Source organism: Anastrepha ludens, chromosome 2 (assembly GCF_028408465.1).
Source record: "Anastrepha ludens isolate Willacy chromosome 2, idAnaLude1.1, whole genome shotgun sequence".
Classification (NCBI taxonomy): domain Eukaryota; kingdom Metazoa; phylum Arthropoda; class Insecta; order Diptera; family Tephritidae; genus Anastrepha; species Anastrepha ludens.
The window spans coordinates 31,311,460-31,330,499 of NC_071498.1; the positions used below are offsets into that span (position 1 = coordinate 31,311,460).

Consider the following 19,040-nt stretch of genomic DNA (forward strand, 5'->3'; position numbering starts at 1 on the left):
TGCCATGAAATTAAAAAACAACTATAAAAAAATTACTGATACATATATTAGGTAAAATACGTACCTTCTTAATTTCCATAACCTATTAAAAATTGCTATAAAACCAGAGCGATTAAAAATTATTTTCATTTTGTTGCACTGTGTAATTAGCTTCCCCATTAGTAGCTATTTTTTAATTCTTTTTTTAAATTTGGGCGGAAAACTTCTTTTTTCCAAAAATCTTAGACATCCATGTTGTACAGTGACTTAGGGTCAAACATAAGTGTTACTTTGTAATCTCAATTTTGCACTCCTAGAGAGGCTATGGTTTTTGACAATTGTCACAAACTGTTATGAACAGTACGTGAACAGAACTTTTAGGGCTGAAGAAGTAAGCAAAATCAGCTGTTGAATCTTTTTGGTTATCACTTTGAGGAACGTATTCCATGCTCAATACATAATAATACTATGTTATTTAAAAGGTGTTTCTTTACGAAAACATGTCTAGCTAAGCAAATACCACGTAATCTTAAGGGTAAAAGTAAAAGTTCGCAAGAATGGCTGACTCGGCAACTAGCCGATCCTTACGTTGAGAAAGCAAGAATGATGAATCTTCGTTGCCGAAGTGCGTTCAAATTGTTGGAAATTGATGACAGATTTAAATTACTTAAACCGGGCGACACCGTGCTGGATTGTGGAGCGGCACCAGGCAGTTGGACGCAAGTAGCGGTGGACCGGACAAACGCCAATGGCGTCAAAGAAGGCCAAAAGAAAGGTGCAGTTTTTAGCCTAGATTTGCTGCACTTCCATGCAGTGCCAGTAAGTGATGACAGTAATTAACAATAACACTTACTTACAAATTAATTTATATATGATTGCAGGGTGCTACTATATTTGGCGGCATGGATTTTACAAGCACTACAGCACAACAACGCCTGCGAGAAGCTCTAGAAGGGCGGCATGTGAATTGTGTGCTTTCAGATATGGCACCAAACGCGACGGGAGTACGAATGTTAGATCAAGAGAATATAATGAGTTTATGTTATGCGGTGTTGCGCTTTGCTTTGGCCATGTCTACGTTAGGTGGCCATTTGGTGGTGAAACTGTGGGCAAATGGTGATGTACCAAAACTTGAAAAAGATATGGAACGATTTTACGAGCATGTCAAGCGTGTTAAGCCCGTGTCCAGTCGTTCGGACTCTGCTGAATTCTTCTTAGTGGCACGCCGATTTAGGGGACTGGAGAATGCGCTAGAGACGGCAGTTGACGAAAAAAGATGATGCCCTAGAGGTGGATTAAGTGTGATAAAAATATGAGGAAATTAAATGTTCTTCACAACAAAACAATATTTCTATTAGACTATTCTTACCATTTTTTAAAATAAAAAAAACAAAATTGTTACTGTAGCGATAAACATCTTTTATTTATTTCTTTTTTATAACAATTTTAGTTCTTTGGTTGAATTATATCCGCATTCCTTTATTTTTTTATTATAAAAATAGTCAATTGTGCTTGCAGAACACTTGAAATCACGCTGACACCAGTTTTTGCCTTTCATGTATTTATTCAACTGTTTTGTAGTGGGTTAAATGATCTATCATCCAATGCAACCACTTTGGTTGGTCACCAGGCGCCATATGACCAGCGTTGCGTACCAAAATTTCAATTAAACGACCAGCATGTTTGACATACCCGGCGATTTCGTTGTCCACGCGCCAAATTCTTCGCTCTGCAATTTTATATTTGTCGGCGTCAGCGAATTTAAGATGATTTAAGTAGTTGCGTGTCAAAGGGTAAGCTACAATTATATCCAACTGACCACTATAAATGCAAACAATATATTCATTTAACAGCTCCGCCACCCATGGTGCCACAGTATCCATCACATCCTCCTTCAAAAACTTCTCTACCTTATTTACCTTATCGGTATCATGGAATGTCATGTTCCCGACGTGAATTGCTCTGCGAGTTAGTGTCGATTGTATGAAATTGCCAAGCGCTTCACCTGGTTCATCACTGTCGGTTTTCAAATAGTTATAGTAGAAATTATAACCAGTGAGATTATGAAAAATAGATCCATTTGTAAGATCCCCGTTAATAAGACCGTCGAATATGTCAAATGCGCAGTCCATATCATGATCTTTTATGCATTTTTCACCCTTCGCTTCTTGGGTATGGAACTCTTTTAAACCGTTATCGTCTATTAAACCCAACTGATATAAATAATCACCATATTTGAGCTGATGTAAAGGATCAGTAAGTCCATTTCCTATAGCCAAACCGTTTAGTGGTATATAAACACGTGTATCCACTGCATTTTGCATCAGATGAATATGATATGCTAGCGCTGGTACATATTTGCCGGCGTAGGATTCCCCCGTTATCCAGAATCCACTTGAATTGTTCCATCCGAAGAGTTCATATAATTGCATTACAGCCTCGTGCAGGTTACGCCCTACATCTTTTTCGTTTCGAGCGTACCCCTCATCACTGCCTGTAAAGCTGAAACCAGTACCAACGGGATTGTCAATGTATATAAGGTTGTGAGTGCGGCTCCAAGTGTAGTTGCGCTTTTGCAAATGTCCGCGGGAGTCAAATTCAAAAGGTCCATTTTCTGCAAATAAACCAAACAACGAAGATGCGCCAGGTCCTCCTTGTAACCACAAAACTACCGGTGCATATGTTGGATCTTTCTCAGCAGGAAAATGCCAAAAGAACATATTTGATTTGCGCCCTGCATCAACTGTTAAATACCCAGCGTAGCTTTCTACATCATGGAACTGACTGCCAATTACAGCCGCCTTTTTTCGCACTTGGTCTTTCGGTATTTTCTCATCATGTATTAATGGCGTGAGGAAAAGTGGTTCACCGGGATCACCACCATCCTTATATTCATTAAAACGGGGATACGGATTTATAAAACTTCGAGGGTGCTTTAATTTGCGAGACTTCTTCGCATCGGCGCTGATACATAGCGCCAACACCGCTAGGAGGGCGTACATTATAAAACGAGTGCCAAGATTCATGGTTAATGGAATCTAAAACAAACAAAAAAAACAGAAATTAGTAAATGTAAATAGGGGATTCCGGGGTTTGATTGCATTTAAAGGCTATCACTTGAAGCAAAAATTAGAACTTAGCGCGAATGAAAAGAATAATATTAGATAACAAACCTTAAACCTGCAAAACTTTTTCTTTTAACAAAGGAATTAGTACAACTTGCATAAAATTTGAATAACAACGTCAACGTAGTGACATGAATGAAATAGGGAAAAATTTTGCCGAAAAGAGGGCGAAGAATATCGCAAGCAAAGAAAAAACTGTATTTGGAGACTTTAGTTGTGTTCGATAACAAATAAGCCATCACCAGCATAAATGCTAACTTGTTGCTTTAAGCATTGGATTCGGTACTTTTTTAAAATTAAAACGTAGTAGAAAAAATTGGTTTAGTGCCAAGTGTCCTTTTTAGTGCTTTTTCTGACCTCAAATGCTATGTACATGCATTTCTTTAAGATATGAAGTCAAAAACACAAAATATATTGCAAAATTGAAATGCAAGAATCTGCAAATTTTAATATACTAAAATGGGTTTACGTTAAGGCATGTAAAGACACAGCTGGTCTGGTCCATTTGAATATATGACAAGTTTGGTAACTCAGCTCTTGTCATAATAGTATTCAAATGCCGAAGTTGAGCAAGCTTTCAACGCAGTGAATACCTTGAAACGTTTATCCTTTCTTTCAGTAAATTAAAGAGAAAATTGTTGTAGTAATGAAAATATAATGGAAGATGTAAATTGTTTCATCGATAGTAAACACTTTTATCAAAATTCAAAATATAGATTGAAATAAATTGTGAGGCCTCAATTTCAAAATATTTTGTTTATAAATCAGTACATTTTAAATGTACATTTTTTTACCGAATCGATATAAATTGTGTTTTATTGAACTAAACCATATACTAGATGTTTATTTCCATTGCTTATGTTAAATATAAACTATTATGAAAAGAATTTATTCTTTGCTTTAAAAAAATGTAGTATGATTGAATGCTGTTTTTTGAAGTTTTGACGAAAATTCTTTCCCAACGGGGGGAAAAAGTAAAAACGTCAACGAACGCAAAATTTGCCAGAATTTCCTCTTTAGTAGCGTATTTGACTATTAATTGCAAATTTCCAACCGGGTGATGGATAATTTTTGCTAAAATTTCTTCAGTTATTAAATTTGTGTCTGTTTCTCGCTGTCTTTGTTAGTTCGCTGTATGTTTTGAAATCTGTCCATTCTATGACATTCGATTTTTCCTTGTACCAGCAGTTGTAATATATTTGTTGTCTTTTGTAATATGTCCGAAATAAGCGACTTTTCGTCTTATTATGTTTGAAGTTTGAAGTTTTTTTATTTTGTTTATGAAGTTTATAACCTATTTAGCACTATACCACTTGATACTATGTAAGTCCAGCTTATACCGCTTATTTCAAAATAGCGGTACTGGAATTGAACTGTCTAAATTTTTTTTACATTGTGTTATGTCATTATATAATATTATAAGAATGCTTTTAATCTTTTGTCAGCATGAACAATTTCCAGCTATAAATTAGCTTTTATTAGTAAGTAGCATTCTACTTGACGCAACATCTACCGTACCGAAATCATAAATTTACTTAAGTACATCGCAAAGCAACCCTACCGAGTTGCTAGTTTTTTCCATATCGTTTCTTTTCATATTCCTCTCAGTTACTCTCACAATCAATTCATTTGACAACTTGCATTAAATTTTAACCGGAGAACGTATTTCAACGATGGCGTATTTTTCTAGATATGAACTATTCCAATTTATTAATAATTAAAAAGAAATTAAGGACTTAAAAACATAGAAGAGTGTTTGAAAGAAAGAAAAGAAAAAGTGTAAATTAACTTTCTACAAAATATGATTTCAAAGAAGTGATGCTACAAATAAATAGCAAAGTGGGTGAAAAAGTGTGGAAATGTTGAAGAAAATGTTTGGTCGGAGGTTGGTGATGTCGCGATCGTGGACGTCGAAGTCGATTTTGTTTTTGCGTTGGAACAGTGTGATTTGTTTCGGTTTATGTGTTTTGATTGCATCAGCCGCGGTGACTGCGACAACAGTCACGCCAGGCGCAACAAAAATAAAAACAGTTGAAAATGCACACAACATATCGAAAGAAAATGGAAATAACAGTACATCTGAGGATAATACTGCAACCGAACAAGTACGAGTGTACCGCCTGAGGGAGGTAGGTGTAGCCAATACAATTACAACGATGTTAAGATATGGGTCAACAATAAATTGATGAAGTGGCATTTTGGAAATGTGATACGCAATGATAAATATTTTTTCTGTTATATATCACTCAATAGGCATGCACTGATTTGGCGCGAGACGAAGAAACATTAATGGTTTTCTCAACATTGGGGGGCGGATTAACAGCCATCGATCCGATAACAACTGAAATTCGTTGGACCATAGCAGACGGTAATTAACATATATGTATGTGTGTTCGTCTTTTTCCTGTGATATACGAATGAATCTAAGTTTTTGGCACATCCCGGATCGTATACGTTTTGAAATATTGACCTCACATCCGGCAAAATATTCAAATCCATTCCATTCATTGAAATGGGGACCAAATTTTTATAAAAGTTATTTTTATATTCCATCAAATTGATTTTAAAGCGGTGTTGTTGCAGTCACGCGCTGACCATATGGTTAGTTCACACAATTAGTGTATTTGTGCTGCCCAGCCAATGGGCGAAGCAGTTACTTTTTTACTTGGAGGACTTTAAAATCATTTTTTTTTTAAACGTAATGCAATTGTAAGCCCATATATCGCTCGTTTTTTCGAAGAGTGCTATTATCAAAAATTGTATGCTGTGCAAAAGGTCAATAGCATAAGTAACACTAACTCATTAACGAAATATATAGTATGTTTATATTTTTACTAAGAGAACCATCGTAAGTAGAAAACTTTAAAACTGGTTTTCTCGATATTTTTCGCATTTTTATTATAACACTTACTCCCAGTAGACGCGCGTTTCGTATCTTTTTATAACACCTTTTAAATTTTATACTTCTGAGACTTTCTTTGTTGAGCCGTAGATTTTTTAGCGCGATTGCTAGAATTATATTGAACCAATATGGAAAATACACAACATATATAAATAAAAAAATTTTGCCGCTTATTTTTAATCATCAAACAACACATTTCTCTGTTTTCTGCATATTTAAGGTATGAGTACATTTAGACATTCAATGGGAGTATTTTTCTTTTTTTTCGTTACAGTAAACGAAATCTACAAGTGGGTGTATATACACATATGTTCACAATAATAGCAGCGCGGCATATTGCAAAGTTATGGACATTATAAAATAAAGCCATTAATTGTGATAAATCAACGCGATTTTTTAGCTACTTAAAACATGCACTTTTTATGTCAAAATTCTAAATTCTGTAAAACTGAATTTTTTCTAAAAATGTTGATGAAGAAGTTGAACACTTTGATGAAATTTTGTTGTAGTGTAAACTATGGTTTTATGAAAAATAATATAAAAGAAAAAAAAAAAATTAAAAAAATAAAAAATAAATAAATAGTCAAAACTTTGTAATGCATTTATGCTATTATTGCAAACACTGGTGTAGATGTACTTCCATATGGGATAGTAGAAACAGATTTTTAATGGAAAAAGAAATGAAAGAACATATCAATAAAAGTTCATATATGCCATATGCAAAAAATACAATGCGTTGCTGCCATAATTTGCTTAAGTTAAGTATTTTTCTCTTAAACAAGGATTTCGGAGATTCATATACATATGTACATACATATGTACAGGTTGGCGCACAACTAGTGATCAATTTGTTTTTTTAAACTTTTTCGCTAAACAAAAAAAATGATTTTGAGTGATAGAAATGACCCTTAAGCGCTCCATTGCTTGTCTGTTTGCATACTACAGCTGTTAAGTGGACAAGTGTCAAATATGATTGACCTACGGCGATGATTAATTTTGCGCCGTTCCCACGACAGAGGGTTCTACGTTACCGGAACGACCCGGATTTATATCCGGCCAAGGACTGTCACTTCAGCAGCATTCCTCATATATACATATATGGGGAATGTTTATGCTGTTACAACAACAACATTAATTTTGCGCCACGTGGTATATGCATACATCCGTACAATATACATATATGTATATAGATACATATGCACATATGGATGCGCCTTGACGTTTTCTTACAGATGGAGGGACCTACATATTTATTTCAGCTCTTAATGGCGCATAGGAAGCTTTTTTATAATAGGCTTCCATTCTGGGGCTGCTCATTGCTTATCGACGGACTATTTTAAAAAACTTTTTTCATTATTTGATGATATATTTTTAGAGTGGGCAGTTATCAAAAAATGTATAAATAAAAAAAATAAATTGGCGCGTACACTTCTGCGTGTCTTGATGTTGTTCCACAATGAAGGGATCTACAGTTTTAAACCGACTCCGAACGGCAATGTTTTTTATGAGGGACTTTTTCATGGCATCGAATTTTCATCAAAATTTATACGGCAAAAAAATATGTGCCGAACTCTCTTTAAGTTTACCTCATTATTGGCGTTGTCGTAGACTAAAATATAACACTGATAAGGTTAAGCCACATCTCACACACTATACACTTCATCCTGCAATAAATTTGGTGATAATAACAAAGTAGCTACATACTATTCTTTATATGTATGTATGTATATATTGTACATACTAATATACAATAATCTGTGATAAAATCAATGAAAACATTTTAATCATTGAGGTGTAAGTGCAGAACAAAAAGTAAACACAAACACAAAAATGCGACTACATGTAAATATACATGAGTACATACATATAAGCATATTAATTTTGTCCGCATGTGCACTTATTTATAGTGTTTACCTCTTTGTTTTTTACAAATTACCGTTTTATAAATATTTAACTTTATTATTTTCATTTTACACAGGTGGTGTATAAGTTGTAACTTACGTTGTATTTTTGTTTTGGACGTTTAGGCTGACAAATGTGCGATGCATGTGTATGCGAAACAAATGAATTTTGTACTTGTACACTACAAAAACAATACGGGATGTGTAGACGTACACGAATCGCGTACTAAAAATGGTCTACGCACGAATACCGGCGACATTGCCATCGGCTGTATTAATCGGCGTGGCAAAAAGCACACATGTTTTTGCTCTAATTACAAAAAATCTGGGTTTTTGTTGTATTTTTGTTTTGTAGGCACTAACTTTTTTCTCCACACATTTCATATGTATAGGCGTGACTAATATTTCGCGCAGTTGGCTGCTTCATTACCTAGCAGAGTTGTGCAAAATATTAGACTAAGTTTGTTTGTTTTTTGGTAACAGAAAATAGGCGGGGGAATAAATAAGAGCATTTAGTTGTTAGTTCCATTTACATATGCATGTATAAGTAGAAAATTAGTGATCTTTGACCTCTTCAATGTACGAGTACATTTGCAGTAAATAAGGCATTCATAGTCGGTTTTTATTAAGTCGTGCAAATACACACATACATAGGTAGACGTGCTTAAGCATGCATACTTGTTCGTAAATCGTTCCTAAGTCATTGGATTGCTATTCGCTGATAGCTTAGCGGCAGTGATGTAAATATGTGTGCACATATGTATACATACATATGTATACTTAGTTTGTCAGATGCCGGCTTCCATTAGAACGTAGAATAATTCAATAATGCAGCCTTATTCAAGCAACATATTTTTTTACAATGTATTGTGCAAATTTCAAATTTCTTGTAATTGTTTTTAAACAATAACTGTTTCTATTTACTGCATTTGTGCACGTTTTCCGGGTTATTATTTTAATTTTAAAATAAATATAAAGTAAAATTCAAAAGCCAGGTGCATTATTTTTTTCCATAAAATGACTGAATTTTTGTTTTTTGTATCATAATGACGGCATACATTTTTCATTAGATGTTTTCAGAGCTGTGCATTATTTAATTGTGGGGAAAATTAGCTTTAAAAGCATTAAATATTCCGCCTACACTTTTGGGTAATGCTGCTAGAGTGATAAACCTTGACTCTAAATAAATCCGAGTCATTCCGCCAGCATAGGCCCGCCCAGCATCTATGTAGTAAATTTAATACCTTAAATTTTTTCCATCAATATTTGAACTAACTAGTTTTAATACTACTAAACGTTTAATATGCTTTTCTACAGATCCCCCGATACGCGCTGAGCAAGAGCAAAATGTGCAAGTGCCTCAATATTTTCCAGATCCGCGAGATGGCAGTATTTACCAACTTAGTGATTTGGGCAACTTGAAGAAATTGCCCTACACCATACCACAGTTGGTGGCCAGTGCGCCATGTCGCTCGTCTGATGGCATCCTGTATTCGGGCAAAAAGAGCGATACTTGGTTCATGGTCGATCCTAAGTCGGGTAGACGTGAGAAAGTCATGGGCTTCGGCTCGGGCGGTTCACAAGCCGCACAAAATCCAGAGGAAAATGAAAATAGAGCAAAGCATACCAATTCGCACTCTATCTACTTGGGGCGCACACAGTACACCGTAATGATGTACGACAGCTTGGCCAAAGGAAAAAATGCTAAGCCTTGGAATATCACTTTCTATGATTACAGTGCGCACACCATGACGCCAGATATTTCTAAAGAATATGGTGAGTTGGTGGCTGGTAATAAGAGTGAGAAGGCCAATTAGAGTATAGCTAATTTTCCTATTTTTCTCTAGAATATTTGCATTTAACCACCACATCCAATGGCAATGTAGTGACTTTGAATCGCAAGAATGGTAAATTTCTGTGGAAGCACGATCTAACGAGTCCCGTAGTGGCGGCATTCCTGCTCGGTTCGGAGGGATTGCTAAGCGTGCCTTTTACCACTGTCTCCGATGAGGCTTTCGAAGCCATTCTGGAAGAATCCAAAACCGGCAATGTGAATACCATCAAACTATTGTGAGTGCATTTATGGAATATTTTTATAATAATTATTACAAATATTTTCTAAATTTGCAGCCAATCGCTTTATGTGGGCGAGCATAGTCATGGCTTATATGCGTTGCCATCGTTGGTGGATAAAGATACACCACGCATTTCAGCAAGCTCTCCAATAAAACTTTTGGATGGCCCCAATTCTGTTGGTGATGAATCAGATTCCAAAATGGTTTATCTGGACGATGTTATACGCAAAAATGTTGGCATTGTGCTCGGCCATTATAATATGCCGAACGAAGGTTCTTTGGAAATATCGCCTTCGCCCGCAAAAGATGAAAACAGCCATGACTTGGCTACCATCAATCATTACCCCGATGTCACCACTATGGGCTCCAACGGCTATAGCATTCTTACAGAATCGAATAGCGAGAAGAACTCCGCTGAAATTGGCGTACAAACTGACCCAGTAATTGAAATAAAAACAGATTCAACTAACGCCTTTAACAAGACAAAAAGGATCATTCTGGCGAATAGCAATCGAATACAAAAATTCTTCAACGAATGGTTTATGGATCATCCGAGCGGCCAAGTGCATCAGATACTGATCGTTTTGGTTTTGGTTATGGTCGCCATGTTCTGGTACATGTGCAGCACGATGCGTGAGCTGAAATATCAAAGTGAAAATGGTTCTAAAACTTACTCTGGTTCCAACAAGAGTAGCATTGCCAGCAGTAGTGTAAATGCAAAGGACCTGATTGATCTTGGCGATGGAAATATACGAGTCGGAAAAATTTCCTTCAACTCAAATGAGGTATTAGGCAAAGGGTGCGAGGGCACATTTGTGTTCAGAGGCAGTTTTGAGGAGCGCTCTGTGGCGGTGAAACGGCTGCTGCCTGAATGTTTCACATTTGCCGATCGTGAGGTGGCTTTGTTGCGTGAAAGCGATGCGCACGAGAATGTGGTGCGCTATTTCTGCACTGAACAGGATCGGCAGTTTCGTTATATAGCAGTGGAGTTGTGTGCGGCTACGCTGCAGGATTATACAGAGGGTGAGCGTAGCAGTGAGCTGCGTTCACAGATCAACGTTTGGGAGATATTGCGCCAAGCGGCAGCTGGTGTGAGTCACTTGCACTCATTGAATATCGGTGAGTTGCGTTTTAGGTCTGCCTAAATACATTTTTTATTTTTAAATTTTTTATTTTTATTTAAAATTTTTTTATTAAATTTTTTTTATTTACAATTTTTTAATTTTTTAAATTTGTTCTTATTTGTTTACTTACAGTGCATCGCGATATCAAGCCGCAAAACGTTTTACTTTCATTGCCCGATGTCAGTGGCACAGTTCGCATTATGATATCCGATTTCGGTTTATGCAAGAAGTTGAATTATGGCAAGGCCAGCTTTTCACGCCGCTCTGGCGTTACCGGCACAGATGGTTGGATTGCGCCCGAAATGATGCGCGGCCAACGCACGGTAAGTTGGTTGTTGCAGTTAGTCGCTTAATGCGGCCATGTGAAAATGGAAAATTGCTCTACATATTTGGCTTCTTGTTTTGCAGACAACTGCTGTGGACATTTTTTCACTTGGTTGTGTCTACTATTATGTGCTCACCGCTGGTCATCACGCTTTCGGCGATGCGCTCAAGCGGCAGCACAACATACTGTCGCACGAGTACAATCTGTCGAAACTAAAGGTGGACGCAGATAATGAAACGAGCATGCCCGAGGAGGCGAGCAAATTTGTATGTGAAAAAATTAACCCTTCGTTGGACACCTTTCTTAAAACCTTCAGTTGGGCACTCGGGTATGGCGTTTTATCGTCCTGTTCGAGGATCTTTTTTAAAAGGTTATATCCATAATTCGATGGAAAATTAAATTTTAGCAAGCTACCGGGAAGCTCAAGGCGTTAGCGTCAATAGAAATAATTTAAATTCACGTCCAAAGTCGAAAAAGCCATTCTGGCCAGACCCGGATGCCCAACGGAGGGTTAATGATTGATTTTTTTTTTTTTTTTGAGAATTAGTTTCTACAACATTTTTCTTTTAACAGATTCTTGCTGAACAGTTAATAGCAGATATGATTCATAATGACGCGCAATGTCGTCCGCTGGCGCGCTGTATAAGCGCCCATCCGGTCTTCTGGAATAACCAGAAGATACTGGCATTCCTACAGGACGTCAGCGATCGCGTTGAGAAGCTGCAGTTTCATGTGGAACCGCTGAAGTCGTTGGAAAAGAATGGGCGCTGCATTGTGCGCAACGACTGGAATGCGCACGTCGATCCACTCATAACGGATGACTTGCGCAAGTATCGCGGTTATATGGGCGCCAGTGTACGCGACTTACTGCGCGCGCTTCGCAATAAAGTGAGTTTAATTTCCATGCATTCTAATATGAAAAATTAAAAGCCAACTGTAGAAAATATTAATTTGAATACACACTTCATCTTCTCTTGTAGAAACACCATTACCACGAACTCACTCCGGAAGTGCAGCAATTACTGGGTTGCATTCCGAATGACTTTACCAATTATTGGATTAATAAATTCCCCGAATTAATATCCCATGCGTACCATGCATTTACTATCTGTGCTGAAGAGCCTATTTTTAGGCATTATTACAACACCAACTATCGCTTCAGTCGCCCATGGTATTTCGATGCAGACGAAAATCTTTTCCCATCGCTAAAAGACGATCCCAAACCTTTGATGAAGCAAACTGCGACGGGCACTAAAGACGAGAGCGCCAGTCCGAAACGCCTGCCGCGCACCCTTGACAAACAACAACAACAAGTGAAGCAGCGCAAAGGTGTTTATAAATTCCGCAAAAAGTCCGACCCGGAGGCTGTTGGTGTTGGCGTTGGTTTGCAACGCAACCTGGAGTTAATGTCGACCTCTGCTTCAGTGGCAGCTGAGGAAGGGGATGATGCGGGCAACAAACGAGATGCGTACGCGAATTTTAAATTTCGCCGGAATTATGGCAAATCAGCAAATCGAAATTTTAGTAATTTGAATGCAAATGCGAATGACAACACTAATAATGAGGGCAACAAAGAAAAAATCGTTACATGGACGTTGCCTAACAAGCCGGCGAACGATGAATGAGAAAGTAAATTACACAAAAATTATTACTTAGTTTAATTAAGTAAACTTTTTTAATTAAGTACACTGTTAGCAAGTATTTAGCTTAGATTGATAGCTATTTTAACTTTTAAACAGTTTTTATTACAAGGACGTTATGTAGATTAGGAAGAGGATCAGTTCTTTCCTGGTAAAGTGCTATGACAACCATACGAACTTTTTCGAAGCAATGCCACTTTGGCTCAGGGTTTGACATTTTGCCCTATCACTGAATTGCATTACTACTAATGTTTTAGTGGTAGTGGAAATAAGGGTTACATGATCACTTAATATTCAATTTTTTAGCTTTCATTCAGCTACATCTTCAGTTCCCGCTTATTGCATTAATTATTTAGTCCATTATGTCCAACCCTGCTTTGGCATTATTATTTTGGATCTAACGTTGTGATAGTACGAACGTACAAATTTGTAATTCCCTATATGAAAAAGCTTTACAACAGGTAAACATGTGAATATTTTTGGAAAAGTAAACTTTTAATGATTGCAGCAAATGGTCTTTTATACATTTTTTTTGATTTGTTATTAAATTAACCACTCCGTTGGGTAGCTTTTTATACTTTTTTTTGTAAGTAGATTAACCCTGCGCTGGGCACGTTTTTTAAAACGTTCAGTTTGTCACCCGGGTCTGGCCTTTTTTCGTACTGTTCGAGGATCCTTTTTAAAAGGTTATATCCATAAATCGGTAGAAAATAAAATTTTAGGAAGTTACCGGGAAGTTCAAGACTTCAGCTATAATATAAATGTGTTAAACTCACGCACAAAATGGAAAAAATCTGGCCGGGTGCCCAATGGAGGGTTAGCGAGGAAGCGGATAGACTAGGCCTCTGCTAAGCAAAGCTTATGAACGTGGAGAATGCTGTTCACTAGACAGGGCTAATCTAGCACAATTACGTTCTGGATATTGTAGCAGGTTAAACTCCTACTTATCCAGAATCGACCCCGACATACCAAACATATGTCCGGCATGTGAAGCCACCCCGCACGACACTAACCACCTTTTCACATGCCCCCTAAAACCGACACATCTAACACCCCTCTCCCTCTGGACCCATCCCGTCGACACAGCATGTTTCCTGGGCCTACCTCTAGATGAGCTAGACGAAGACGACCGGTGATATGCCCGACACTGGCGGGGCTACTATTACTGTTAACAAACAAACAAACAACGTGGAGAAAGTATTAAGACAAATTGTACTGCTACCAGACAACAGGTAACATTTTTTTGAAAACAAAAAAAACAGATATTCTAAGCTTTGTTGTTGCTGTAACAGCATAAAACATTCCCCACATATTTTGGGGCAGTACTACTGAAATTGTCAGTCCTTGACCGATTATAGGCACGACTGTCGTATTTAAGTCGTAGTACGTGCCTCCAGCCACTACATATCCATATATTTTTCCACTTATTAAGAGTGGAAAAGCCTATTATTTTTTTTTGTATGCTCCTGAAACTCTTTGGTTTAAGTTGTTGTTGTTGCTGTTGTTGTAGTAGCATAAACATTCCTCATAGATGTATGGGGAATGCTGCTGCAGTGACAGTCTTGGCCGAATATAAATCCCATTCATTACGATTACGTAGAACCGACTGTCGTGGGAACGATTTGGCTTAAGTCTCAAAAAGTTTATTTCTGATTGAGTATTCTCAATCCCAGAAGTGATTTCAAAAAGAGATTCCTTCAAAAATAAAAAAATGATGATTCAAAATTTTGCGCCAGTTTTATGCTAGGAAATAATAACAGGTGAATATCACAAATTGAATCAACGCCATGAATAAGGTCAAGCGACAAAATTGCAAGTTGTCAAGAATATAAAATAACGTTTTCAATGGCACATATGAAGTTATTTAAAATGTGTACAGTTTTAACCCTCCGTTTTACAACTTTTTTAAAACCTTCGGTTGGGCGCCCTGGTTTGACCTTTTTTTGTTTTGTTTAAGGATACTTTTTTAAAGGTTATAACCATAAATGGATAAAAAATTAAACTTCAGGAAGCTACCTGGAAGCTTAAAAAAGGAAAAAGTTGTTTCTAATAGCGGTCGCTCCTCCGAGTGTATTTCTGCCATGAAAAAGCTCCACATAAAAACCATTTGCCGTTCGGAGTCCACTTAAAACTGTAGGTCCCACCATTGGTGGATAAGCATCAAGACGCACATCACAAATAGGAGGAGGAGCTCGGCCAAACACCTTACAGAAGTATTACGCGCCATTTATTTTATTTTTATTTTTACCTGGAAGCTCAAGGCGTTAGACATAATAGAAATATGTATGTTAAATTCACATCCGAAGTCGCAAAAGCCAGTTTGGCCAGATCCGGAGGGTTAAATTGAAAAAAAAAAAAGGATTTACAAATTTGAATAATGGAGAAGTGTTTTATCTCTCGGTGGATGCTAGCAAGTGTTGCCCTTTCCCCCTATAGACGGTTCTATGTAACTGAAACGACCCGGATTTATATCTCGCCAAGGATTGTCATTTCAATACAACAACTACAATAGTAACAACAAGTTTTTTCACTAAGTGTAACATATTTTTTTTGACTGTCGCTTAAAACGTTATTCACGGCGCTGATTCAATAGCGTAAAAAAGTGTGACTAAATACGCAAAGTTGGCTTGCACCACCTGCAAATTATTTTTTATTGTATTTTTTTTTTTTGCTCTAAAAGAGGGGCTGCGTGACGTACCATTTTACTGCTATTGGGTGCGAATATCGCGCAATAAAAATTTTAGTTCTATAAAGATCGCCACACGGTGGGCAAACGTTTTCGAATCTCTGCACTGAAAAAGCTTGTCGTCAGCCATTCGGAGACGGCAAAAATAGAACTACGGACGTCTAAATATCGCCCGAATTTTCGAATTAAATATTTTGCATGGCTGCGATTTATTTGATTGATTTTGCAATGCTCAACACAACTACATATTGACCTTATGGCTGTACTAATGGAATGCTGTGCATGCATGCGCCGAATTTTGTACCAAAACCCTTTTTCGAATCATGACAATACAAGTGTTTTCTTACATCCGTATATTTCTTATTCAAAAAACACTTAATTGAGTGTAATAAAATTATGGGGACACAACGAAATTCAAGTTACATAAAATTGATGCATTTCATGACGAATAGAATAAGCCACTTTATTTGAAAAATAAGTGTGAAATTGAAGGAGCAAACATACAAACTTGTATGTATGTAATGTACGATAAAAAGCGCGATCCTTTCAGTCCACAGTCTGGAGTAATTGTTGCAAATTAGTTATTTTAGATATGGGCTGAGAAATAAATATAAAAAAGTTTCTTTTGTTGGCGAATATTCAAACAAATCAGTTTGAAAAATATATAAAAAAGTGCAATTTTTAGCAATTTTAATTTTATTAATTATATATACATATTTTGCATTAATTTTTTTGCATATAGCAAGTAGCGGCAATTATTTAGCGCACTGTCGATTGAAAAGAATCGCTGCTTAGAAATCAGAAAAAGTGTCTGTCAAATGCACGTAAATTGTCTGTGATAACATTTACTGTTAAACTTAAGAATTGTATAAAAACAAAAAAAAAAAAAAAAGAAATAAATAAAAAATAAATGCCTACAGTTTAGACTGTTTGCTTTTGTTTGCAAGTGAAAATCAAAAACGAAAACTACTATTTTACATAAAATAAAGCATTTTTAGTTGCACAATTCGGCCCCAAGCACCCAAAAACTTTTTATTATACTTTAGATTCGATATTGTTTATAAGTGATACAAAAATTATAAAACTTGCAATTATTAATAAAAAAAAAATATATTAAAAAAAAACGAGAATAATGCAGATTTAACTATGTGACTAGTTATGAATGCTTTCGTCTATATACGAGTATAGGGGCCTCCAATAAGCGCGTGCCGTCTTCAATCAATTTGAACGATTCTTGAGCGCTCTGGAACGCAGGATGATTTTTTAAACTTGGCTACTACTAAACGTCAAAAAACGTTGTCAGAGTAATAAAAAATAAATAAATAAAACATAAAAAAAAAATAAATAAAACATAAAAAAATAAAAAAATATAAAAAAAAAACAAATAATAAATAAAAAATAATAATAAATAATAAATTATAAAAATTAGAAATTAATCATAAAAAAATAAAAAATAAAAAGTAAAAATAAATAAAAAATAACAATAAATAAAAATTTTCAATAAATATATTAAAAAATAAAAGTAAATAAAAAAAAAATAAATAAAAAAAAATAAATAAAAAATAAAAGTAAGAAATAATTAAATAATAAAAAAATTTTCAATATATAAAAAAAAATTAAAAATAAAATTTTTAAATAAATAAAAAATTGAAATCAAGAAATAATAAATAAAAATAAATAAAAAATAAGAATAAATAAAGAATAAAAATGAATAAAAGATAAAAATCAAGAAATAATAAATAAAAATTAAAAATATATGAAAAATAAAAAGATAAAAAAATAAAAATAAATAAAAAATTTATGAAATTAAAAAAATAAATAAATAAAATAAATAAAAAATAATAATAAATAAATAATAAAAATAAAAGAAAAAAAATAAATGAAAAAAAAATTAAAAATAAATAAAAAATGGAAATCAACAAATAATAAATAAAAATAAACAAAAAATAAAAAGATAAAAAATAAGAATAAATAAAGAATAAAAATAAATAAAAGATGAAAATCAAGAAATAATAAATAAAAATATATAAAAAATAAAACGATAAAAAATAAAAATAAATAAAAAATAAAAAAAAATATATATAAAAAATTAAAAAAATAAATAAATAAAAAATAAGAATAAATAAAAAATAAAAATAAAAGAAAAAAAAATAAATAAAAAATAAAAATTAATAAAAAATGAAAATAAATAAAATATAAAAGTAAATAAATAAAAAATATATATATAAAAAAAAAAAATGAACGCCATTACATACAGTTCATAGATTGCGTCCGCGCTTATTGTGAAAACCCTTCTACATACATGTAAATGCACCTTTATGTTAGACGAAATCTAATTATTTTTTACCTAATTTAGCTTAAGTTTATTGAAATTTTATTCCTGACAATTGTAACCAAAAATCTGTAACTGTATGCGTATTTTCAAGTTTATAATAAAGTTTTAATTAGTATAAAAATAAAAACCCTTTTTTTATTATCACGAATTTTTATTTTTATTACTTATTTTATCTCAAAAAAACAATAAACAATTGATTTGCACAAACACACGTGCAGTTTCTGTTTATGTGTGTAATTAGTGTTGAGTTGCTGAGTGCCTGCACAGCGATTTATGTAATGTAACAAATATTCGTAGTCAAACAAATACTTAAGCAACTAAAATTAGTTAACAAATAAAAAAAAATTAAATAACAAACATTCTTAAAGAGATAATATTAAATTAATAAGAATAATTTGGACAATTTTTTGCGCGCATAGCATACTTATATATTTGGATGTATGTGTATACAAGGTGGCGCAAAATTAATCATCCGATTTTTTTAATAACTTTTTCACTGAATACAACAAAGAGAGAGAGAAAGAGACAGCGGCATTAATCGGGATTACCGGCGCAGTTAATTCTGATTAAATTTGTAGTGTGAGAGCCGGTTGTTATGCGGATTAGTGAACAGCTGGATGGTTTTGTCAGTAAAACATAGACCGCAGGCAACAAATACAGTTATTAGCTGCCCTGATATTATTTTATTAAAAAAAATCTTAAAATGCAATTTCTCAAACTGCTCCGAAATATCAAAACAATTAATGTCCAGTCTTTCTTGTTCTTCTCTTTCATTAGTTTGATTACTTTTCACTCGCAATAGATATTAACTGTCTCTGCAGTCTTTTAGTTCACGAGTGTCAAATATGCTTGACGTGCGACGCCCTTTGCACAAACTATAACTTTTCCGATAGGATGATTATTTTTGCGCCACCTTGTTTGAGTGTTTAACTGTAAACATTTGGTAAA

General features: G+C 34.7%; 3 protein-coding genes across 5 annotated transcripts; 2 read left to right on the top strand and 1 right to left on the bottom strand.

Annotated features, from left to right (window-relative positions):
• Positions 1-344: 344 nt before the first annotated feature.
• Positions 345-1,385, top strand: LOC128867762 (rRNA methyltransferase 2, mitochondrial). The gene is made up of 2 exons (XM_054109242.1): positions 345-798; positions 861-1,385. Exons 1-2 carry the CDS (start codon positions 448-450, stop codon positions 1,257-1,259), a joined length of 750 nt encoding a protein of 249 aa, XP_053965217.1. The 5' UTR covers positions 345-447; the 3' UTR covers positions 1,260-1,385.
• On the bottom strand, positions 1,375-8,112 carry LOC128867750 (venom serine carboxypeptidase). 3 transcript variants are annotated; one of them, XM_054109230.1, is made up of 2 exons: positions 8,008-8,112; positions 1,375-3,017 (listed from the first exon to the last, which is right to left on the bottom strand). In XM_054109230.1, exon 2 carries the CDS (start codon positions 3,003-3,005, stop codon positions 1,542-1,544), a length of 1,464 nt encoding a protein of 487 aa, XP_053965205.1. In that variant the 5' UTR covers positions 3,006-3,017; positions 8,008-8,112; the 3' UTR covers positions 1,375-1,541. The 3 variants fall into 3 exon arrangements, with proteins under 3 accessions (XP_053965205.1, XP_053965199.1, XP_053965191.1); XM_054109224.1 differs by lacking the exon at positions 8,008-8,112 and adding an exon at positions 6,016-6,137; XM_054109216.1 differs by lacking the exon at positions 8,008-8,112 and adding an exon at positions 3,153-3,272.
• On the top strand, positions 4,723-16,653 carry LOC128867741 (serine/threonine-protein kinase/endoribonuclease IRE1). The gene is made up of 9 exons (XM_054109203.1): positions 4,723-5,233; positions 5,358-5,472; positions 9,225-9,683; positions 9,755-9,977; positions 10,038-11,101; positions 11,239-11,429; positions 11,515-11,697; positions 12,005-12,319; positions 12,412-16,653. The coding sequence occupies exons 1-9, from the start codon at positions 4,964-4,966 to the stop codon at positions 13,054-13,056; spliced, it is 3,465 nt and encodes a 1,154-aa protein (XP_053965178.1). The 5' UTR covers positions 4,723-4,963; the 3' UTR covers positions 13,057-16,653.
• Positions 16,654-19,040: the final 2,387 nt, after the last annotated feature.